The 25,485-nt window shown below is 44.9% G+C and overlaps 1 protein-coding gene across 1 annotated transcript in view; it reads right to left on the bottom strand.

Annotated features, from left to right (window-relative positions):
• The window catches only part of LOC311235586 (microfibril-associated glycoprotein 4-like), a gene marked incomplete at both ends in the record, with an annotated part of 46,678 nt that overhangs the window by 8,736 nt on the left and 12,457 nt on the right, over positions 1-25,485 (bottom strand). The window contains one exon of the mRNA XM_084323051.1: positions 2,331-2,498. Within this exon, the coding sequence (XP_084179177.1) occupies positions 2,331-2,498 (168 nt within the window). The remainder of the gene's footprint in view (positions 1-2,330; positions 2,499-25,485) is intronic.

The following is a 25,485-nucleotide window of genomic DNA, read 5'->3' as shown; positions in this document are numbered from 1 at the left end:
CCACCTACCCAACCTCCTCCAATGTACAGTTTCTATGTCAAATGTATGTCAGTATTCCAATGTACAGTGTCCCCCCCCTACCCAACCCCCCCCCCCCCCCCCCCCACCTCCAATGTACAGCCCCACCCCACCTACCCAACCTCCCCCAATGCAAAGTTTCTATGTCAAATGTATATACACTCTTCTTCTGGATTTTTTTAGTATCACAAACAGTACTGTATTTGAAAATCTGGTATGTCATAAATGTATAGATGTAGCAGTACTGTCTATCTGTATGTCATGTGTGTCATAAGATGAATTGAAAATGGGGGACCCTGATGGAAACAAGACGAAAGTCTTTCTCAGGTCTGCATCCTCTTAACAATTGTATGTATTGAGCTGTACTGTACTGTACCCATTCTGCAATCTGTTAATAAACTTTTCAATCAATCAATCAATAGCACAACCCCAACAACTAAGCCAAGGGTTACATCGTATCCCTACCACACAGTGACACAATATAGTGTAACAACATGTCTGAGAGGAGGATGAAGAAGTCCCCAGGGAACCGGGGGGAAACACAACCCTCCTACTTTACCCTTAATACGGCCAGTTAAACAGGTAAACCTGTTAATATGTGAACACACTGTTCATTGTCATTACAGGCTGAGAAAAGAATCATTCTTTACTCATATGTCACTAAGCATAGCTTTATAGGTTAGTTTAACCCCCTTAGTTGTGAGTACACGATACATGAACACACAATGTGTCTCAACACAACAAACCAGATCATTTCACATCTGTAACAATAACCCGATTTGCATGGAGACCAGTGACAAGACAATTCACACATAACTCGCGTCGTATCCTAAATGTAGTGCAGCAACACTCGTTTTGGAAAACATCGTTATTTACAAAACATTTAGAAGGAAAAGCAAGAAGAAGTGTTCAAGGTCTGGTCAGGACCTTGCCTACCGGGAGCGCAGATCAAGCGAATTGCAGTCTCTAACATGGCACCGAAGTAAACACAGCCTCCTGTGTTTGACGACACGGGCAGCTCGCTGCTCCAACCCGCCGCTACGGTGCTCCTTGTTGATGCAGTCCTCGCCGGCCTGGCTCAGGGCAGGTTCGACGAACATCCTCTGTCAAAGATGACGTCGTAGTCAAGAGTGTTAAAAACATGTTATAGTCACAGCACGTTCAACAGTGTAGCATTAAGCTAATGGCCGCTCTCGGCCGATAGCAGCAAGCTAACGTTACCTAGCCTAGTGACACAACAGGCTTGGTAAACACAGCGAGCTAGCGCCGCAGCTAACAGCTGACTGGCTAACACAGTAGGCCACAACTAGCACGCAAGCTAAGCAGCTACCACCTGAACTCGTACACACCGATACAACAAGTCACACTCAGACAGGCCGCCGTTCTGAAACCCTCCTCACCTTTTAAGAGAAAAGAGAAACGAGATGTTAACACAGTTTTACAACGGTGATTTTACCAACATCCGGCGGAGCCAGCACAATTCCCATCTGGGCTGTAGCTGACTTGAACATGGATTTTCCGATAACGAACATCTATGCTCACATTTCCTCGTTTAGGGTAAACTCTCATTTGCATATGAGAGACGGGGCCTATACGGTGACAGAGAAGTACCCACGCATCCAGAGATCCTGGGATCACCAGTTCTACTGGCCGTGGCCCACTAGTTGCTATAATGGGCTTCAAACCAAGATCCTCCGTTGTCGCCTAAGGCTGAACAAAGGACCCTAATCTGGGCCCGGTTTTCGCAAACATTGTCAACTAGCCCCCATAGCACTAACAGACAAGTGGAGCTCGCAAGCAAAACATTACTCACCAACCTGGAACCCACCGCTTCTCACAACAGCGGCGCGTCCTACAGTCCAGCTGTGTCGCTGAAAGGTTTTACCGCAACCAGCCACAGCAAGGAACACTGCAGTTGGGAGGCATGTAGCGGCGTGCTCCCAATACGAAAACCGGTGGAGGTTTTTAGAATGATCACCATCTTCCAGACACTCCAGTGACGAAGACAATATCGCCGTATTTTCTCGAAAAAAGTGAGAGAGAAAATAAAGATATGATGTCAACGTATCTCTTGTTTTCCAACCTCCTCCTACTAGCAACACGTCAAGTGGGGATCTCCGAAGGCTTGTGGTGAAAGTGAGAAGGAGGCGAGGGGGTGGCCCCACCCCTGCTTATATGGGAAGCTGATAGGGGTGTGGTCAGACAAATATTGGGATATAAAGGTACATTGTGGTCTTTATTCAGTGCGCGTGCACATGCGGGGATAGTGCATGAGTGACGCCGAGCGGAGCCACTATGAATACAGAACCAACCTGCCCCTCCGTCAGTGAAGCCAGAGATATAAAGGGAGTATCCATCAGACTCGCTGTTGAGGGAGAAGGAGGCGTACTCTGCAAACACACTGTTTCCCTCGAAGTCCTCCATGTCAACTCTCAGCTCGTACTTCTTCCTCAAGCTCAAGTGGAAGATATTCTCCAGCCCTGCGCCAAACGTAAATAAAGTACTAATCAACCACAGGAAAAAAGGTACATAATGTATGTTATTTTATAGCCATAAGTCAGCGATGCTGTCCCTGGATGTGATGAAAGCCTTTGATAGGTTGGAATGGTCTTATTTATGGGCAGTATTAGAAAGGATGGGGTTAGGAAAAGGATTCATTGATATGATTAAAGTATTATACAAAGACCCATCGGCCATGATTACAACAGGTATAATCACCTCCGAAATCTTTCCGGTAACGCGCTCCTCTAGACAGGGTTGCCCTCTTTGTCCCGGACTATTCGCTTTATCATTCGAGCCTTTAGCACAATATATAAGACAATCCCAATCTATAGAACCAATCGCAATTAAGGGCACACAACATCATATTAGTTTATATGCGGATGACTTAATATTGTTCATACAAAACCCTAACACCTCAATGCCTCATCTTCTCAAGTTGATTGATGACTTTGGCAATCTATCGGGATTTAGGATAAATTGGCCAAAGTCAGCTTTCCTTCCACTTAATACCCCTGCAAATAATACACTCCTTCCAGTAAAAATACCAATGGTTAAACACTTCAGATGTTTAGGAGTTGAAGTATTCCCTACTATAAGCCAAACGGTGAAGTACAATTACATAAAATTCCAAGATAAGATCAAATACGACTTTGACAGGTGGTCCAAACTCAAAAACTCTGTACAGGCACGGGTATCAATAGTTAAGATGGATGTTTTACCTAGAATCAACTTCATTAGCTCAATGTTACCGTTACGTAGTAGTAGAGGACGCGACCCCGGTCAGACACCTCTGGTTTAGCTCCGCAACGATGTACACACTTTTAGCTATTATGTTTGTTTTTTCTACTTTTTTTATTAGAGCAACACTGGCGGGTACGTCATACGACCGCCAGACACTTATGGACCTAAACCCCGGGCTCAAAGAGGAGTTTGGAGACACTTTATGCCTAGAATGGCCAGCAGAAATCAGACGGGAGAATGGCGGCAAGGAAAAGACCAAAGGATACGGCAGGAAGAGGCACAGAGGGAGACGTGGAGGTATTAGGCTGAGATTAAAAAGAGCTGCTTACCGCCCAGCAATTCCATCCATCTTTCTGGCGAATGCCCGTTCGTTGGAGGGTAGGATGGATGATCTGAGAGCGAGGGTCCGCTTCCAACGGGAGATGAGAGACATCAACATCATGTGTTTCACGGAAACATGGCTCACGTCGGCGACTCCGGACAAAAGCGTCTCTCCCTCAGACGCCTTCACTGTATTACGTGCAGATCGAACGGCAGCCTCAGTAAAGAGTATCGGCGGCGGGGTCTGCATCCTCACGAACAATTCCTGGGTTAATCCCGAAGGGGTGCATGTTCTCTCGAGCTCGTGTTCCCCGGACATGGAACACCTTTCTATCCTGTGCCGGCCATTCCACCTCCCCCGGGAGTTTACCGCGGTCATCATGACCGCCGTATATATTCCCCCACAGGCGAATACTGGCAAAGCACTGGGAGAACTACATGATCACCTGAACAGACACCAGATAAAACACCCGGACGCGGCGATGATAGTGGCTGGCGATTTCAACCAGGCGAACCTGAAGAAAGTGATGCCGTCCTTTTTTCAGCACATCGCCTGCTCCACGAGAGGGAGGAACACGCTAGACCACTGTTATTCCCCGTTCAGAGCCGGCTACAAGGCAGTAGCCGCTCCGCCATTAACGGGGTCTTCAAGCGCGAGTGATCACGACCAGTGATGCCACAGATTACTTGTAAAAGTAATCCGATTACTGATTACTGATTACTCCTTTAAAAAGTAATCCAAGTTACTTTACTGATTACTTGATTATCAGAGTAACTTAGTTACTTTGAAAGTAACTAGGTTACGAAGTCGTCGTCGTTCCCCCAACAGTTTTTTTTAAACGCTTTATTGAAAGTGCATAAATTGTTTTTAACTTGTTTCTCTGCACATAACGTAAATTGTTAAACTAGTGCTTCAGCTTCTGTACCATCAAGTATGGTAAAGCAACAGTCTATGATGCTCACAGCATTAGAGCAGCCAGCCAGTGGTTGTACAAAACCAGTGTATCTATTCACATCTAACAAATGCAGGCTGAACTATTCAATTATATCAACTGTAACTATTAAATTGTTTTTATAAATGTCTCTCTATAAACATACAATCAGTCTCTCTTTAACATGTAAATTAACTGTAAATCTGGCAAATAAGAGCTTTTGCTCTGCCACCATCAAATATACATTAATCAATAGGGAAAGAAACAATCTCTCTCTTTTGCTGTTTGGCTGGCCTCCGAGTCCTCCTGTACCTGAATGAATGAATGAATGAATGAATGAATGAAAACTTTATTTAACAGATTGCAGAATGGGTACAATACAGTACGGCTCAATACATACAATTGTTAAGGGGATGCAGACCTGAGAAAGACGTTTGTCTTGTTTCCATCAGGGACCCCCTAAACTTCGTTTAGACAAGCGTTTTGGGGTGGAATTCTCAGACGAACATAACGACGGAGCCCTGCTGTCACATGATTGGCGCATATGTCACATGACGTGCTGTGAAGACCCGCCCTACTCTGCCTCTGATTCGCAGACTGTGGATGGGGAATGTGATTGGGCCAAAGCAGAGTCACTCACAGACAGAGAGTCCAGTCACGCCGCGGGACACATTCTTGTGTAACCCTTTCACTGCCACACCACGTCACTCCATAATAATAATAAGAAAAACAGCTCAAAATGTATTTTTGACTGTCGAAAACGAAATAAAATACTGCATTCCGCCTGCATTATGAATTTATGATGAGATAGTAACGAAATAGTAACGCACAGCCACTTGGACAAGTAACTGCAATCAGATTACTGGCTTTTAAAGATTAACGCGTTAGATTACTATTTTCGGGGAAAAGTAATCAGATTACAATAACGCGTTACTTAGTAACGCGTTACCGGCATCACTGATCACGACTCCATCTTGTTATTCCCTGCATACCAACAAAGATCACGTGACGCCGTTGTGACTCTCGCACCACCGCTTACAACCTGGGTAGAGAGTCAGGAAACATGGAGGAGTATAAGGCTTCAGTCTATACTCTACGCAAGGCTGTTAAACTTGCTAAGAGGACATATGCTGACAAACTGGAGACACAAATGGCACAAAACGACACAAGAGGATTATGGCAGGGACTGAAGACAATAACTGACTACAAAGTCAGCGCCCCCTCAATGGGGAGCGACGACGCCTCCCTCGCGGACAAGCTCAATTCTTTCTACGCCCGGTTTGGTGTAGACAGTGGCGCTGCTGGCTCTCCGGCTAGTGACGTCACTGACGCGCCGGCTGTTGTGGAGGGGGGGGGGGAAACCGCGGGGGGCGGGGATGCTCTCTCGTTGTCGGAACACAGTGTGAGAAGAGCATTTATGCAGGTGAACACCAGGAAGGCTGCTGGCCCAGATGGTATAACAGGACGCATACTTAAGTCCTGTGCCAACCAGCTGGCCCCGGTGTTCACCGCCATATTTAATCAATCCCTGGCGGAGTCAGTGGTCCCTGCCTGCTTCAAGATGTCTACCATCATCCCTGTACTGAAGAAACCCTCCCCAACATGTCCAAATGACTACAGACCGGTGGCACTCACCTCTGTGGTCATGAAATGTTTCGAGAGGCTGGTCAAGGACCACATTTGTGCCTCCCTCCCCAGTGATATGGACCCTATGCAATTTGCATACAAACAGGTCCACTGACGACGCGGTCTCCCAGGTACTGCACAGCACCCTCTCTCACCTTGACCGTCAGAAGGGGGGCTATGTGAGACTGTTGTTCATTGACTACAGCTCAGCGTTCAACACCATAGTCCCCACCAGACTGGTGGACAAGCTGATCGAGCTGGGTCTGAGCTCCGCCCTGAGCGCCTGGGTACTGGACTTTCTGAGTGAAAGACCCCAGGCGGTCAGGGTGGGGGGTCAGACCTCCAACACCATCACCCTGAGCATCGGGTCCCCCCAGGGCTGTGTTCTGAGCCCCCTGCTGTACTCACTCTACACACACGATTGTGTGCCAAGTTCAGCTCCAACTCCATAGTGAAGTTCGCAGACGACACGGTGGTGGTGGGGCTGATCTCGGACAACGACGAGAAGGCCTACCGGGAGGAGGTTGAGGTACTGGAACGCTGGTGCCAGGACAACAGCCTGCTCCTGAACATTGGTAAAACCAAGGAGCTGATCGTGGATTATAGGAGAGGACAGCAGGAAACACACACACCACTGATGATTAACGGGGCTACCGTGGACAGGGTGAGCAGCTTTAAGTACCTGGGGGTCCACATCTCAGAGGATCTGACATGGTCAACACACATAGACACAGTAGTAAAGAAGGCGAAACAGCGCCTCTACCACCTGAGACAGTTAAGGAAGTTCAGAGTATCGGGGAAGATATTCCAGTCCTTCTACTCAGGAGCTGTAGAGAGCATCTTGACCGGAAACATCACTGCCTGGTATGGAAACAGCACGGCACAGGACAAGGAGGCCCTACAGAGAGTGGTGCGCTCAGCCGAGCGTACCACGGGTATGGCACTACCTCCCCTGCAGGTTCTATACAACAAGAGGTGCAAATCCAGAGCCTGCAGAATAATGAAAGACCCCCACCACCCCAATAACAGCCTGTTTCAGCTGCTGAGGTCAGGCAGACGCCTGCGAACCCCAGCTACTAGGACAGAGAGGCTTAGGCTCAGCGTCTTCCCCCAGGCCATCAGAGTCTTGAACAATGAACATTGAGTACCACAGAACACTGAACTATCCACACATAAGCACACACACGACACGCACGATGTGCAAGCTCACACACTAGCAGCCACTTTGACACTTTAACATGAGCGGGCACACACTCATGCCGCACACACCCACACTTATTGCCAAAAGGAAAGGCCACTTTAAACTAGTATTAGCAACAGTAACAGTGTATTGCACTACCAAAGCTACCTAGCATGTCCTATATACTCTGTAAATAACTATGTACAAATGCCGAGATGTCACACCATGTTGCCTGTTACCTGTTATTGCACAATGTTTTTTGTATTGGATTCTATTATATGTTGTACCACTGTATTGTACATCGTTGCGGGCAAGACCACCCGCATTTCATTGTATACTCGTATGCCGTGAGAAATAAAACTCTTGACTTGACTTGACCCCCTCCTGATGGTTACTGGAAAAAATTACACTCCACCGCATACAAATTTATTTGGAATAACAAACCTCCACGTATAAAAAGATCCACCGCACAGAGAAACAAAGCCGACGGAGGTATGGCATTTCCAGATTTTTACCACTATTTTAAAGCGTACTCTTTAAAACCACTGACAACCTGGTTTGATTCCCAATCGTCTGTATCCTGGAGAAACTTAGAAGTAGATATAGTAGCACCACATAGACTGCAGGACATAGTATACACCATATTATCAATTAAGCAATGCGAATTGAAATTTGGCCCCCTTATTACTCATGTGATCCGAATATGGCGTGAAACACAAAAGAAATATTCTAACCAACATAAATGGCATAGTCATACTCCCCTATTCAATAACAATGCACTCCTGATTGGAAAACAACCTATGAGATACCCTAAATGGGAACAGCAGGGCATACACAAATTAGGAGATGTTTTCAACAAACTGGGTTTTTGTAGCTATAAAGACATACATCAAAAAATGTATCTCACCAGTTCCACATATTATTTTTACGCACACTTATTGGTTTGTTTGAAGGCTCATGGAGTCCCATTAAGGATACCAATTGAGCACCACAGATATCACAAATTCTTCTATGAAAGAGAGACATCGAGAGGTTTCGTATCAGATTTTTATCATCACTTACTAACGTCCTCTTATGGAATCCTCCCCCTAGACTCAGTCTGGAGGAGGGATATACCAGACTTGGAAATAAATTTTGATTGGCAAGAAGTCTGGGCAAACGTTCGAATTGCGTCACGTAACCCGGACCATCAACAAATTAATCTTAATTATATTCATAGGACATACTTGACTCCTATAAGATTGAACAGAATGGGACTTAAACAAGACTCCAGATGTTCCTTATGTACAAATGGGGATGAGAGTACATTTGTGCACATGTATTGGGATTGCCCACCAGTTAAGATATTCTGGAAAGAAGTGGCCCAGCAATTATCAAATTTCTTATTTCTGAACATACCTGTAAGAGAAAGAAACCTGCATCGCAAATATCACACACGGAGCCAACAGGTAGTGATCAACTTGTCAGACGTACAGCTTACTGATACACAGAACAAGGTATTATCCAAGGGTCTCTCCTTCTCCCCTACCAATCTCCCCAATGACTTTGAATTAAAAACAGACTTGTTTCGTTTTTATAGGAATCTACACATTAAGGCATGGTATAAGCAGAATCCACAGTGTGTGTTTACCCCAGTTAGTCAAAATATTATTACTCCTTGTACTCCTTTTAAGCCTAAATCATATTTTTGTCCAGTAGTACAGAATACTACGTTGAGCACATTCGAGGAAAAAGTTAATTATGAAGTAAAGAAATTAACTAATAGCAAGACACATGTCCACCATAATTTGACTAAAAACGAACGAGATGCCCTCAAAGAACTCTCAGATAATAGAAATATTGTCATTAAGTGGTTTGGGGTGTAGAACAATACGTTAAAGAGGCGTCCCGACAACTTCAGGACACTACTTTTTATCTCCCTCTTACTTCTAACCCGTCAACTATATTAGCAGAAGAACTTAAAGACTTGCTAGTTAGGTCGAAAGATGTCTTATCTCTGACCAAGAATTGAAGTTCTTATACAATGATAACCCTTGTATGGCCTCCTTCTATTTATTGTCTAAGATACATAAAAACCTTACTGAACCACCAGGGAGACCAGTGATTTCAGGGAACGATAGCCTAACTGAACCTATATCTAAATACGTAGATTTTACACTACTTCCAATGCTTCCAACTTATTTACAGGACACTACAGATGTTCTCAATAAAATCAAAGAGCAAGGTAATATTGGACCAGGCACTTACTTGGTGACAATGGATGTAGAAGCCCTTTACACCAGTATTGCCCATGACCAAGGCATGACAGCCATGAGACATTTTTTAGATACTCGCACTGACTCACAGGACCCCCCTACAGATTTTTTGGTCGAACTAACTAAATTTACTTTACTTAACAATGTGTTTTTATTTCAGGACAAAATGTATCGACAGGTAAAAGGCTGTGCTATGGGTGCATGTTTTAGCCATTCATATGCAGGCTTGTTTATGGGAAAATGGGAGGAGGACTATGTGTTCAACACTCAAAACGTATTTAAAGATAAGATCATCTGGTGGGCCAGATATATAGATGACATCATTATGTGGTGGAAAGGCACTATTGATGAATTGAAAGCATTTCATAGTTATTTGAACAACACTAACCCAAATATAAAACTGTCTCTAGATTTTAGTCCTGATAAGATCAATTTTCTGGACTTAGAAATCACTAAAGATTTGAATGGTGACCTACATACGTCATTGTACAGGAAGTTAACGCATAAAAATACTATTTTACATGCAGAGAGCTTCCATCCCTCTACTTTGATCAACAATGTTCCCTACGGCCAATGTAGTGGATTTATCTGTCCAAACTGTCCACCCATTATGGAAATATGGGTATGTTGGGTTGAATATTGAGTCCCACAGGTCAACAGTGGCTGGGAGATTGTAATCGGTATGATCAATACACCACACATAGTCTAGTCTCATAGTAGTCGGAATAACATACAATACTAAAGGTTAATGGATAGATACTGTGTGACCTGTTTTCTCTGGAGAACCACGAGGGGGGGGGGGAAGGAAACCCTTTAGATTTACATAGTCTTAAGATGATTAAACTTCCCCCTCGCCTGTATACGACAGGATACTGGTCCCGTGGGGCGGCCAGAGCAAACACAGCCTTTTGTCTTCTCCCCTATGTTGGAACTTAGCATACAGAAGGGAGTTTTGGTTTATAGCCGGCTATAGTGAAACATTTTCAATAAGAACACTAGGTTACAGGAGGTAACGCCCGAAAGGTTGTGTGGAAAACCCGCCAAGCTAGTTTGGGGACGCAGACATCTGGTCAGACCTGAGTCTTGACAACAGGAGGTGACCATTTGGCGGGTCTCCTTATTTTATCCTCTAAGGAAAGTTAGGCTCAACTCTTTTAACATAGGGTATTAGTTAAGCAAAGAAAGACCAAACTAGACTCTTATTTCACCTCTGCACAGTATAATTAAGCTAGAAATATAGTTCAAATTAAGACACATTGCTAAACAGTTGAAGCTTCTATATTTAACTAATAAATATAGAAGCTTCTTTGTTCCTTTCAAAGAACTAGCAAAAAGGCTAAAAACTTAGTTATAAGGTTCCAAATTTCAATCAGAAAATGACAACATTCACCATCAAGTATAGTCTTTGCTAAAATCTTACATTATTAAACTATAAAAATAGATACTGGGGTATAAAACGTCAAGCTATAAATGGAGAAATATCTGTTTAGACACCCTTCTAGGATCAGAGGGGACGACAGGCCTGCTCAAAATGGCCGCTATAGAGTCTCATCCAATCAACCGCTCTCTCTTCTAAAAAAGCCCTCCCCTCCTGACGTAAGACATGGGGAGGAGTTTAAGCTTTAAAGCTAGCGGTTTAGTGAGAGAGAGCACAACAAGACGGAACGACACAGACACACGCTTTCTGGAGCCAACAGAGACCCACAGAAGGAGCGGCAGCAGGAACAAAGGAGCAGACGAGAAACCAGATCCCTTTGTGATCGCCAGACCACCGAGGCCTACATTGACCATTCCTTTTAGTAACTTCCTTTTTATTAGTCTGAAACAAGAGCTTGAGGGCATAGTCTCAATTGGTATCTATTGTTTCATTGCACATTTTGAATTCAAGCCTTTTGTTATTTCACTATTCACTTTTAAATAAAGCTGGATTTTCTACACTAGCAAACTCTCTGCTCTTCATTCCATCCTCCTGCTCCGCCGTCGATACAAGGCCATTTCCTGGTCTTTGAAAGTACAAGGGAATTAGTAACGGACAAACACACAACGCAGAGTAGATTAAAGCCCAACCTCTAGGTTAAACCCTACTGATCAATTATGGGTAGTTTACATCATTGGTATATAATTTCATTGTTTATTTTTTTCCATTTGACACCGGAAATGCCACTCTGAAAGAGTTAAAAAGGTCCACGCACGAATAGCTTATCAAACGCCGACGTCACAACAGGTCAACAGGACAACAGGTGCATATTAATGAGCCTAATCTAAAAGCTTATCAGACGCTAGCACCTAGCACGGCCGTGACGTCACTTCAGGAAACGTATGCCTTATGTCCGTCCGGGTCATAGTACTAGATCAATGGTGGCTCACTCGGTGCATCACAGTTAGCCTATATCTCCGCCGTCCCTGCTACACGCAGTCGGGACCACTACACTCACTGACGTTAGCCTATCCCGCCGTCCCTGCGGGTGGTTCTCTCCTCTTTGTGTGCCCCTGTCCCCACGGAGGAGCTTGTGGACTCGACGGCGGCCGCGGCCGCGGGGCGCCGGAGCCCGCAGCTAGTTAGCTCATAGCTATCGTGTAACACTAGCCTTTGCGGGCTCGGGCGCCCTGCGGCTGCCGCTGCCGTCGCGTCCATGGGCCCCCCCGGCAGGGCACCCGTGGGGACGGGTCGGGGTGTACAGAGAGGAGAGAACCATTTTGGGTCGGACGTTCATGCCGGCCAGCGAGCCGGATGTCGGGATATGTTGTTAGCACAATAGCTACCAAGCTAAGCTATGTTATCTACTAACGTTATAAACACTATGTGTACAACGACACAATGATTTACATTATTACAAATATGGTAACGTGGTTGTGGCTTTTACAAATAGTGGTTAGCTTTAGAGATGGATGGATGGCTATAATCACGGAGCAATAGTGAGGTGAAACAGATACATTTCCATTCGGCTAGTAGTAGCAAGCATATATCTATGGTAGCAAGGCTCTCTGCCTGCCACTAGCTGTGTGACTCTCAGCGCCCCCTGGTGAGCCCCCTGTTGTCCTGCACCTGTTGTGACGATTACACACGCACGTTATGAATCATTGATTAAAATATGCATGTGCGTGGTGATTGTGTTGGGCAGACAAAATGTTTGATAAAAACACTAAAACTGGGTCAATTTCAATACTTTTTTTTCCCCTTCTTCATGAAAGCCACTGTTGGCCTAGTCCACATTGTTTATTGAACAAAAATACAACGTGGAGGTTGACCTTTAAGCTGGTTCTGTATATCAGAACCATAGACCCTTGTCACTTCAATTGGTGCCGTCGACCCTTGAACCTGAAGCGCTCTTGATTTTTTTTCGGCTGGACAAACACTCTGCACCGGAGACGATCGGTGCCCGCAGAGATTCATCGCAACAGGATCCTGAAAATAGGTGAGTGGACACGGGCCGTGATGGCTGAAAACGTAGAGCGTTCTGTTCGAACTGGGGTTGAGTTTGAAATGTATGATTGCCTCAATAGTTTGGTGTTGGAATGCCCGGTGGGATGTATCGATAGTGCCGGGCTTCACTGGACAAGATGGTCGTAGTGTCTCTCGAGAAGGGAGATAGATGGGGCGATGGGGTGCGTAGCGCGCAGTATCATATTGGCTGCATCCAATTGGCAAGCGGGGACGTTTTAGTACGGTACAACTCGCAAATTGGTAGTGCCGGGCTTCACTGAACAAGATGGTCGTTGATCGTGGCCTCAATAGTTTGGTGTTGGAAGGTGCCGGTGGAATGTATTCCGGTTAATAGATAGACCTAAGTCGTATTTTCCGGAAAAGTGCATGATGAGATGAGATATTTTTGCGTGCCTGAACAATGGGGGGATTAAGGGTGTACGCTTGTGAGGCAGGATCTCCGCTTGTGGCCGTCTCTCAAACGACGACAGGCGGACATCTGAACCATCGACAGGACGATGCGTCGTTGCTATTCTGGTCCAACACTGCTCAGGTCACGGAATCGGATGTGTGTAAAGAAGGGGCGTCAATATGATTCTGTAGCATTACGGGTCGCGAGATATATAACGTGGGGAAAATATGCGAAGGGGGGCCTCACCGAAGCTCACGTAGGTTTTTGAAAATGTCGTGCCAGGCTGGCCGGTCACCGTTTCAAATCAACGGGGAGGTAGGTGCTCTGGGCGATATCAGCCGAACTGAATGGAGATCAATCCGTGTTGAGGGTCGGTTAAATGGATTAGGAAAAGGTTGACATTGTTTGTTAACCAAGTGAGATTGGTTGATTACAGAAAACGATAGTCGGCTGAAATCCGATTTGGGACGTGTTAGACTTCGGGGCATATTTGGGTACACGTTCGTCATGACAAAAAGGTGAACAAAAGTACTTAGCAACGATTCGTTTCAATGTGCTGTTTGTAAAGTAAACATTCAGTGCATGTATAGTGTACTAATGCTCTTAAGCGCGGTGAAAATGAGCGCGGCGAAACTATTTAAAATAGTAAAAATGTGTTATGATCAGTGATGCCAGTAACGCGTTACTAAGTAACGCGTTATTGTAATCTGATTACTTTTCCCCGAAAATAGTAATCTAACGCGTTAATCTTTAAAAGCCAGTAATCTGATTGCAGTTACTTGTCCAAGTGGCTGTGCATTACTATTTTGTTACTATCTCATCATAAATTCATAATGCAGGCGGAATGCAGTATTTTATTTCGTTTTCGACAGTCAAAAATACATTTTGAGCTGTTTTTCTTTTGGGAGTGATGTGGTGTGGCAGTGAAAGGGTTAAATACAAGAATGTGTCCCGCGGCGTGACTGGTCCCTCTGTCTCTGAGTGACTCTGCTTTGGTCCAATCACATTCCCCATCCACAGTCTGCGAATCAGAGGCAGAGTAGGGCGGGTCTTCACAGCACGTCATGTGACATATGCGCCAATCGTGTGACAGCAGGGCTCCGTCGTCGGAGAATTCCACCCCAGAACGCTTGGCAAAATTAAAAGTGAAACCGCAAGATGACTTTTGCGGTTTCTGTTCAGAATTCCACCCCAAAACGCTCATCTAAACGTAGCCTCAGTCACTACTTCACGTTTATTCATATGCGGAGGAAACAAAATACTGTCTACCGCTAAAAACAGCACATCCAATTGCATTGAAAGCATCTGGAATCACAACACTAGCCGACGCTTCGAATAGGTACAGGAGGGTTGATGGTGGCAGAGCAAAAGCTCTTATTTGCCAGATTTACAGTTAATTTACATGTTAAACTGTTAGACTGATTGTATGTTTATAGAGAGACATTTATAAAAACAATTTAATAGTTACAGTTGATATAATTGAATAGTTCAGCCTGCATTTGTTAGATGTGATACACTGGTTTTGTAAAACCACTGGCTGGCTGCTCTAATGCTGTGAGTATCATAGACTGTTGCTTTACCATACTTGATGGTACAGAAGCTGAAGCACTAGTTTAACAATTTACGTTATGTGCAGAGAAACAAGTTAAAAACAATTTATGCACTTTCAATAAAGCGTTTAAAAAAAAACTGTTGGGGGAACGACGACGACTTCGTAACCTAGTTACTTTCAAAGTAACTAAGTTACTCTGATAATCAAGTAATCAGTAAAGTAACTTAGATTACTTTTTAAAGGAGTAATCAGTAATCAGTAATCAGATTACTTTTACAAGTAATCTGTGGCATCACTGGTTATGATACTAGTGTTAAAGCTAGGACAACATTGAGGCTAAGGCCCGAGCTATCGACTGACTAAGAGCTCAAGATAGCCTCTTGAAAACGGAGAACAACAAACACTTTGAACCAGAAGTCGTTCTAGCAATACAGGTATGAGAAGTGTTTATATTTTTGAGCTATAGAAATAAGCGCTTATGTTGGACTTAGAGTTTATTCAATACTGTAGGCCGCTAACGTCGTGGCTTGCGGCAACCGTAATACTGGGTCTGTTCAATACCGAATGATTGTGAATGAATGGAAGTGTATGATTAAGCGAATGTGTATTGCTGGTTATGTATGTTTGAAGCATGTCTATTATGGTTAGGAATGGAAGCGCATATGAGTGGATTATTGTTGTATTATTATGAAATTCTAGTGACTAACGACCGCAGGGAAATGTAATGAAAGACGCCGTTTTAGCTGAGGCTATCGGACGTGGCAGTCATTAGCTGCTACGTTAGCCATGGGGGCGACCGAAGTTAATTGTGGACGGGGCGTCGTGATATCGGGTATATAGTGTGGATCGAGAGTGTGTTGGGGTCACTGGGATGTGTAATGTACATTAGAATTTTTGAATTCGGTGGATTTAAGGTAATTGTTTAATGTAATAAGGAATCAACTGAGGCGGAGATGTTGACCCGGAAGTCGTTCTAGGCTCAGCTAAAACTATGGCGGCGGGGTCAAGCTAGCAATTGAAATGGCCTATGTATGCTGTAATGTTTTTGTTTTGGTTGAGGCTGTACACTGGCGTTTGGAGAGATTAAAGTTCTGCTGCAGGGTGGAGCTATATTGTGCTAACATTGCGGTGTGTCGGCCCGCGCGGCAAAACGGGACAATATGCCGTTTGGGGCAGTTATTGCGGGGTCATGGTTGAAGCTAAGCTAATGCTAGCTAGCCGCGCTGGCTATCACACAAATGGCTAACGAAGCTAATATGCTAAGCTACCTATGCTAACGACGTAGCATGATGGGACTCTCGGGGGATATCGCGATGTGCTACTAATATGGCTTGGCATGTAAACAAGGAGCACGGCCATCTTGGTAGGGGCGCGGCGCGTCCATTGTGAGGGGTTTATTTTTCAAAAGCGATGTGGTTAGAAGTGCAGTAGAGGGCGGCAGAGGCCAGGTTTAGGTTTCCATTCAAAGCTGCTTGTGTTTTCATAGTTTCCTACACACAGGAACCGTTTTTCTTTTAAAGATTAGTTTGTTAGTGGAATTAGATTGTTATGTTCTAATAGTTTGGTAGTATAGTTTAATCTAGTAGTGGAATGTGGGGCCCAGGCTTCCTTCCCCTCCCCCCTCCCCCTCCCTCTCTCTCTCAATGGGGCAGTTCAATGCTGAGGACCGCGGGCGTCGTGGCATGCGGTGGTAAACAGCTGCGTCGTAGCTCGCTGCCTAACTGCGCGTATTAATGCTGATGCGTCGTGTGTAGGTTACAGTGTAAGGGTGTATTTTTAAGGATGTTGGGGACACTGTAATTATGGTTAGGACATTTAGTGGCAGTAAGGGGGCGTGCGCACTAGGTTGTTGGTGTAATGTGTGTGAGAGCTGAGGTCGGTGGGGATGGTGTGTGGGTTAAAGTCCACTGGGGGCGGAAGAGCCGTGTCATGGGCTCCCGTCCTGGTTTAGGATTACATTCGGTAAGTGTGGGATCATTTGATAAGAGGTCTAGCCGCTTATACTGCATAAAATATATTGCATTTATGGTAGTTTCGACCATTAAGGTAATATATGGACATAATATCTCTCTCCCCCTCTCTCTCTCTTTCTCCCTCCCTCTCTCTCCCTCCCTCTCTCTCCCTCCCTCTCTCTCTCTCTCTCTCCCGCCCTCCCTCCCCCTCTCTCCCTCCCTCTCTCTCCCTCCCTCTCTCTCACTCTCTCCCTCCCTCTCTCTTACCACTTACTGTCTCGCTCCCTCTCTCTCCCTCTCTCTCTTTTCCTATTTTCTGTAGGTTTCTAGTGCTGGTTATTGTCATTTTCTGTAGGTTTCTAGTGCTGGTTATTGTTATTTTCTGTACCTTGACTTAACGGAGGAGTGAGGCGCTGCTGACCCGGGGTAACGCGGGTTCGGGTTGACGAGGCTGCATATGGACCGTATGATGTGGTCCCTGGGTGGCGGCCGGTCGTGTTGAACCAGTGGCGCTACGCTTTGGTCAGCATGGCGCTCGTACTTCTTCCTTTGCGTTTGGACGAACCCTGGCTGGTGTGATAGAGACTCCGTGTCAGTGTCTTGTGTGTGGCGTTCATGATGGTGGGGCCGTAAGTCAGAGTGTGCTTTGAGGTTATGTTTGGGACTCTCTACGCAGATGGACCTGCGTGTGAGGGGTCGCTCTGCTCGGCTGCACCTGCGATTGCGATGTTGGTAGAGGAACAAGGCGTGTGATGGAGGGGACGTGCCAGGGTTTGTTATGCATTGGTGGTTCGGTGGTAGGATTCTCGCCTGCCACGGTTGTATGTGTGTGCAATTTTTTAGGGTGTGATTTTTTTCTCATTTCAACGGGGGTACCGGCTCCCAACTCCCCCACTGTGGTCGCAGGGGGTCGAGGGGTGCATTAGAGTACGGGTTTAGGCTTTGTGTCATGTTATGTGTGGATATTTAGGTGAAGGTGGTTGCTGTTGTTGATTTGAATCTGAGGTGCTGTGTAAGTGCAGCGGTGGTTGAGAGTTGTATGAATTCTGAATATCCTTGTGTGGGGAGCCCGGGGTTTCACTTTCAGGTCGCTACTGGGAGGGATGCCTTGGGCTGCGAATGGCAGACTGGTGGGATATCGTTGGTCTGCAGGGATTTCAGTGGGGATAGTGTCTGCACCTGTAGTTTAATGAACAGGTTGAGGGACGCTGTGCCAAGCCACTGGGATTCTGTGATATGAGTCACGGAAAATTTGTTTAATTCCTCGTGAGTTGAAGGCGGTTGATGTTTAACACCTAAGGTTAAGGTGTTAAAACGGGGGGAATGTGTATTAGTTATGAATAAATTATGTGAATAATGTGGTGTAAAAAGCGATGTATGAGGGAAACACATTTTAGACTTTCTCAGATAAAAATAAATACAGCTACACATAGTGTAAAAAGCGATGTATGAGAGGAATACATTTTAGACTTTCTCAGATAGAAATAAATAAAGCTACACATAGAAGGAAATGTTATAATTACATATACACATAGTCATTTGAATTGCAATAAGATTTAGAATATTTTATGAGAAAGGAATTACAAATTCATTAAGTGGAAGAAGCGATTTTAAGCAACTAAATTACCATATCCAGCACAAGTGTTTAGAAATGATAGGCTGTGAAAAACTAATTCTGATTGTTCAACAGACGGAAGAGGCTGATGCGAAATAGTGTTCCTCAGAGTCATGTGAAGCAGTTACACGACAAAGGGATTGGAAGATCCAGTTTTCCGATGAGGACAACAGACAGAGCACAGCTAAGGCTGTGTCGTTATAATTCAAAAGAAAATTTCACTGACGCTCTCTAAAGTGATATTAGTATAGAGGATGCCCGACATTCCATGCTTAAAGATAATGATGGATTGTGAAAGGGAAATGCCACTGCTAATTAAGTGTATGTTTTTTTTCTTTCTTTATTCAACAGCTGCTCGAGGGCGGACAGAAGCAGTGCTGACGATTCCAAACTCCAAGGGGGGAACAATTGACTGTTAAAAGTCTGGGTGTAGTATAACTAAGCGTTTTTTAAATTCCTGTCTGCACCAATAAATTCTGCCAGTGTGAGTGACTTTAACTCAAGGTTGTAATAATAGTTTGAAATACAGAGAAACTTGCTTTTCCAAATGGTAAAATTTGAGTGTATGAGAGATGTGTGAATGATTAATATAGAGCAAAGCGTCACCAACTTTGATAGGAGCAATTAGAAGAAAAAATAAGATAACAAAAACGAGAGTTGACAATTAGTCTATTTCATTAACCCATAGTATAAAAAATAGTCAGGCCAATGGTGGGGAAATGCCGATAACTTCTGCAGATATTTCATTGACCGAATTGAGCAGTGACGTTAACCTGATTGATTTGAATATGACTGATTCCCCTCATGAGACGAGCGTGACGGAGGGACTTGAAATAATGTCTTTAACTCCGACACAGGGGGTCTTTGGGGAGAGAGAACCAGAGACAACTGTTTTGGAGTGTCCATTGCAGGTGACTGCAATTTAACCAAGAGACAAAGAAAGCAACTGAGGAGAGCGGTGTTGTTGCAGCAGTCCCAGGGAGTTGACTCTGGCCGTACGGCTGGAACAGAGACCGACAGCAGGTATGGGATAATACATGAACAGTTTCTACAGCCCACCAGTGTCCCTTGCCCAGGTTTCCCCCACCCCCAACGTCAGCACCAAACTGAGAGGCGTGGCCCGGTGACAAGGAGCCTGTCAGCGAGGGCCAGGGTTGGATCCAAAGCTCGGCCATTTGAGTGCTCAAGATAGCCTCTTGAAAACGGAGAACAACAAACACTTTGAACCAGAAGTCGTTCTAGCAATACAGGTATGAGAAGTGTTTATATTTTTGAGCTATAGAAATAAGCGCTTATGTTGGACTTAGAGTTTATTCAATACTGTAGGCCGCTAACGTCGTGGCTTGCGGCAACCGTAATACTGGGTCTGTTCAATACCGAATGATTGTGAATGAATGGAAGTGTATGATTAAGCGAATGTGTATTGCTGGTTATGTATGTTTGAAGCATGTCTATTATGGTTAGGAATGGAAGCGCATATGAGTGGATTATTGTTGTATTATTATGAAATTCTAGTGACTAACGACCGCAGGGAAATGTAATGAAAGACGCCGTTTTAGCTGAGGCTATCGGACGTGGCAGTCATTAGCTGCTACGTTAGCCATGGGGGCGACCGAAGTTAATTGTGGACGGGGCGTCGTGATATCGGGTATATAGTGTGGATCGAGAGTGTGTTGGGGTCACTGGGATGTGTAATGTACATTAGAATTTTTGAATTCGGTGGATTTAAGGTAATTGTTTAATGTAATAAGGAATCAACTGAGGCGGAGATGTTGACCCGGAAGTCGTTCTAGGCTCAGCTAAAACTATGGCGGCAGGGTCAAGCTAGCAATTGAAATGGCCTATGTATGCTGTAATGTTTTTGTTTTGGTTGAGGCTGTACACTGGCGTTTGGAGAGATTAAAGTTCTGCTGCAGGGTGGAGCTATATTGTGCTAACATTGCGGTGTGTCGGCCCGCGCGGCAAAGCGGGACAATATGCCGTTTGGGGCAGTTATTGCGGGGTCATGGTTAAAACGGGGGGAATGTGTATTAGTTATGAATAAATTATGTGAATAATGTGGTGTAAAAAGCGATGTATGAGGGAAACACATTTTAGACTTTCTCAGATAAAAATAAATACAGCTACACATAGTGTAAAAAGCGATGTATGAGAGGAATACATTTTAGACTTTCTCAGATAGAAATAAATAAAGCTACACATAGAAGGAAATGTTATAATTACATATACACATAGTCATTTGAATTGCAATAAGATTTAGAATATTTTATGAGAAAGGAATTACAAATTCATTAAGTGGAAGAAGCGATTTTAAGCAACTAAATTACCATATCCAGCACAAGTGTTTAGAAATGATAGGCTGTGAAAAACTAATTCTGATTGTTCAACAGACGGAAGAGGCTGATGCGAAATAGTGTTCCTCAGAGTCATGTGAAGCAGTTACACGACAAAGGGATTGGAAGATCCAGTTTTCCAATGAGGACAACAGACAGAGCACAGCTAAAGCCGTGTCGTTATAATTCAAAAGAAAATTTCACTAACGCTCTCTAAAGTGATATTAGTATAGAGGATGCCCGACATTCCATGCTTAAAGATAATGATGGATTGTGAAAGGGAAATGCCACTGCTAATTAAGTGTATGTTTTTTTTCTTTCTTTATTCAACAGCTGCTCGAGGGCGGACAGAAGCAGTGCTGACGATTCCAAACTCCAACGGGGGAACAATTGACTGTTAAAAGTCTGGGTGTAGTATAACTAAGCGTTTTTTAAATTCCTGTCTGCACCAATAAATTCTGCCAGTGTGAGTGACTTTAACTCAAGGTTGTAATAATAGTTTGAAATACAGAGAAACTTGCTTTTCCAAATGGTAAAATTTGAGTGTATGAGAGATGTGTGAATGATTAATATAGAGCAAAGCGTCACCAACTTTGATAGGAGCAATTAGAAGAAAAAATAAGATAACAAAAACGAGAGTTGACAATTAGTCTATTTCATTAACCCATAGTATAAAAAATAGTCAGGCCAATGGTGGGGAAATGCCGATAACTTCTGCAGATATTTCATTGACCGAATTGAGCAGTGACGTTAACCTGATTGATTTGAATATGACTGATTCCCCTCATGAGACGAGCGTGACGGAGGGACTTGAAATAATGTCTTTAACTCCGACACAGGGGGTCTTTGGGGAGAGAGAACCAGAGACAACTGTTTTGGAGTGTCCATTGCAGGTGACTGCAATTTAACCAAGAGACAAAGAAAGCAACTGAGGAGAGCGGTGTTGTTGCAGCAGTCCCAGGGAGTTGACTCTGGCCGTACGGCTGGAACAGAGACCGACAGCAGGTATGGGATAATACATGAACAGTTTCTACAGCCCACCAGTGTCCCTTGCCCAGGTTTCCCCCACCCCCAACGTCAGCACCAAACTGAGAGGCGTGGCCCGGTGACAAGGAGCCAGTCAGCGAGGGCCAGGGTTGGATCCAAAGCTCGGCCATTTGAGTGCTGGTGTGCGGAAATCTCGGACATATATCGAGGGACTGTGATCAGGACGTTCAACCCAGAGAAGGAGGCCCCTGATGGGTGCTCAGACGAAGAGGCGGATACGGGCAAAACCAGGGTCGGCATCAAGACCAGTGTCCACAGCCCGCAAGCTCCCCCTGTCCAGGACCCCCTCAGCACCAGAGTCAAGATGAGAGGCGGGGCCCAGAGATGGGACGTCAGACCGCCAGCGCTGAGATGGGGGAAGAGGCGTCTACCTATAGACAACAGCTACAACAGAGAGCGTTTATAGAAGCGCTCGAACGACATGAGGCAGTTCATCGAGACCTGATGAAGACACAGCGGGAGATTGGTCAAGCCGCACACGAGACGCAGAGGCTGGAGCAGGAACTGGCGAGAAAGAATGTACTGCTATATGGTACAGGGTGTGATGTCATGCTTCGGCCGTCGGAATTAGGCCGCCGTGTTCAAGCAATGCCCTGTGCCCCATTGCCCGGACAGGGAGCGGGGCCGCGACAGGGTGCTGAGATCCTTGGGCGGGGTAGGTTTCCAGACCCCTCCCGACAGCAGGCTCAAACGACGGTGGCTGAACGGAACAGGTATGTGGTTTTTTCCCCAGACCAGGCTAAAGGGGGGTGAAACCAGGAATGGACTGTCAGAGGTGAGAGCCATGGAGGTAATAGCCAAGAGCAAGGACAGAAACGGGGACAGGTTTGCTGGATCTGTGGACTGATAGGTCATTTTCAAAGGTCATGTCTGCAGAGGCCGCCGGCAGAATAGAAGAATATAGATAGGTATTAAAAATAAAAATGAATTGAATAAAAAATATATACTACTGATTAGAATAAAAATAGAAAAGAAAATATATAGAGGGGTTAGGTGATTAGGTTATGTGTGTAAGTTACTAAAATGGGTTAGGGAGGGGGTAGGCTCCCCGAACCTCTAGCCCATAACAGGCGGCAGTGGGCTCGCAAGAGTCTGGGCGCACGTTAAACACATTCTATAGTGCTGGGGAGTTACTGAAGGCCTCCGTGCGTAACGAGGTATGAATTAACATACCACTGTGGTACCGTCTAGTCGGCCCTGATGTCGCATGTAAGGTAATGTTGGCACGGGGTGGTACGTGGATGACAGTCCACACCTAGAAGCAGGGCGGTGCACCGGAGGGGGCACAGCTCCTGCTGTGAACAGGCTAGGCTGGCGAAAACGGTCAATATTTCCATGCCCGGAGCAAGCGGGATGGGGACAAGACCGTCGGTTTCTAAACTGAGTGGCTGATAGGTACTACGGACAGTCAGCCGCTTGGGGTCCTGACTTGATGACAGACTATGAGGTCGCTATCGACTGGGTCGCCAGCCGGTCAGGAGAGTGTTATGTCCCTGTTTATAGTCACAGAAACGCAGGAAGTGGGACTGTGAGGTGACTGGACAGTGTTGGCATAAATGCACCTGGCTCAATGTACAGTCAGGCCACAGTAACCTTACTAGCCAATACAGGGTTAGTAGGCGAGTTGTGCTTCTGTGATCAGTGTTTTTGAAAAGAAAATGCTGGGAAGCAGAGGGATGAGGGGTGTCAATTCAGAGGAATCTGGATTGTCTCTCCTAAGATTGGAAAGGGACCCAGCCTTAAACTGCACCTGAAGGTAAAATAAGGGGACTTCTTCCGTTCCTGAGGAGACCTTAGACTGGAAGTGGAGACCTGATCTGTTGGGGGAGAGGAGGCCAGCGGCACGGGGAGTGGTGCATCTAAGTAGGGCAAGCAGTGTATCCGAACGGGAGGAGGGTACTCTTAACTGGAAGGAGGTTGAAAGGGTCAAAGCGGTGCGACTAACGTGGAATGATGGAGTAGCTGACAGGTGCATGAGCTAATCGTACTAACCAAAACTGGTGGTTAAACAGATAATATTAGACATTTAATATTAGACAGAGAAATGATGTGACACTACTTCAGATAGTGATCAGTAGTAAATATCCATGCTTGAGCAATAAGTGGATTGGTCAAAGGGTGGACTGCATGATTAATAAATTAAGAAGACCTATAGTCTTTCCTAGGTTTTAAGATATTGATAGATGCGCATTAACAATCATGAATAATGGATATAGGCGTTTATTTATTTTTATTTTTATTTCCTAGTGTTATACAAGTAATTCCTGCCTTAGGCCGGAAGTTTTCATTTTGTTTATTCTTTTGAATTTTTCATTTTGTTTCTTAGTATATACGGGGGTGGTTACGCCCCTAGATGATAGGTTAATTTTGTTTCTAGGAGTGAGTTGAAAAAGCGATGCTCAAAAATTTTGTTTATTGTTTTCAATTGTTGTTTTGGGCGGTTTTTCTTTGTTTTGTTTCTTTTCTCAATTTTTTTTCTTAGGAACGGAGGATGGTGACGACACAGCGAGACTGGTAATATATGTCTATATAGTGGACTGAGAACAATGTGAATGGACTGGAGCTGGTTCATGGTTTTGTTCTCCGCTCATTAAGGATCCAGATCTAGGATCTGGGGGTTGTGTCGCGATTGGTGGAGTGTTGGAAAACATGATTCTCTGTACATTGATAAGCTCAGTAGGTTTTGGTTGCCATTGGCCAAATAGCCTTTGTGTAGGGTGTGGACCTGTGCAATTGATAATTGGCTTATGGGGAACTCTGTGATGGCTGGTTAGAGGCTGGCAGAGCGTGTGAAAGATGTGTGTTTAAAGGCGACTGTGGTTTGTTGCCGTGCGTATAGGATCGGTTGGAGGAGGGGTCTCGTCAGTATTGGCTGTCCGCCCCGAGGGAGCTGTCCAGAAACGGAGGTATGATATGAAAATAGTATTCCACATCAAAGGATGGTCGGTAGATTATATTGTGTTGAACTTAAGACATTGGTCTAGTAATAGAGAGTACAACACAAAATAATGAGAGCCATGTGAATTTTTCTGAATTTTGAATATTAACGATAAGGAGCCATGAAATATATAGATAACTGATTTGGAAAACGAATGGATTATCAATGCAGAACAGTAAAGGTGTATCTGGCATGGAAATGGGATCTTCCAATCAAATTGTCTGTTGTACATAACAAATGTATATAACAATAACAGGCGAGTACGTGAAGTACATGTCAAAGATCCACAAAGATATTCTGGTTCATGCTCCTAAGTACACCTCAGATCCTACCGGGCGATCACGTTTATGTTAAAGTATTTAGACGTAAATGGTATAGATTGCGACGAGAAGGGCCATACAAAGTCGTCCGAGCCACCGAAAGGGCTTTACAGGTTGAAGGATCACCTATGTGGTATCATATTTCGCATTATGTAAAATCTGTAGATATTGGCAAAAAATTTGAATCTGAACCACTGGCCCTTGAGCAGAAACGGGGGCGGCGCAACTCCTAAACGAAGGAGAAGATGCAGACGATTATGGGGAGCCAGACAGAGGGCAATACGATTGTCCACCGGTAGGGGATGAGGGATTCCTAC

The sequence above is a fragment of the Notolepis coatsorum genome, assembly GCF_963971535.1.
Source record: "Notolepis coatsorum genome assembly, chromosome: 10".
NCBI lineage: Eukaryota > Metazoa > Chordata > Actinopteri > Aulopiformes > Paralepididae > Notolepis > Notolepis coatsorum.
The sequence above is the reverse complement of the archived record's forward strand: the minus strand, read 5'-3'. Positions and strand labels throughout refer to the sequence as shown.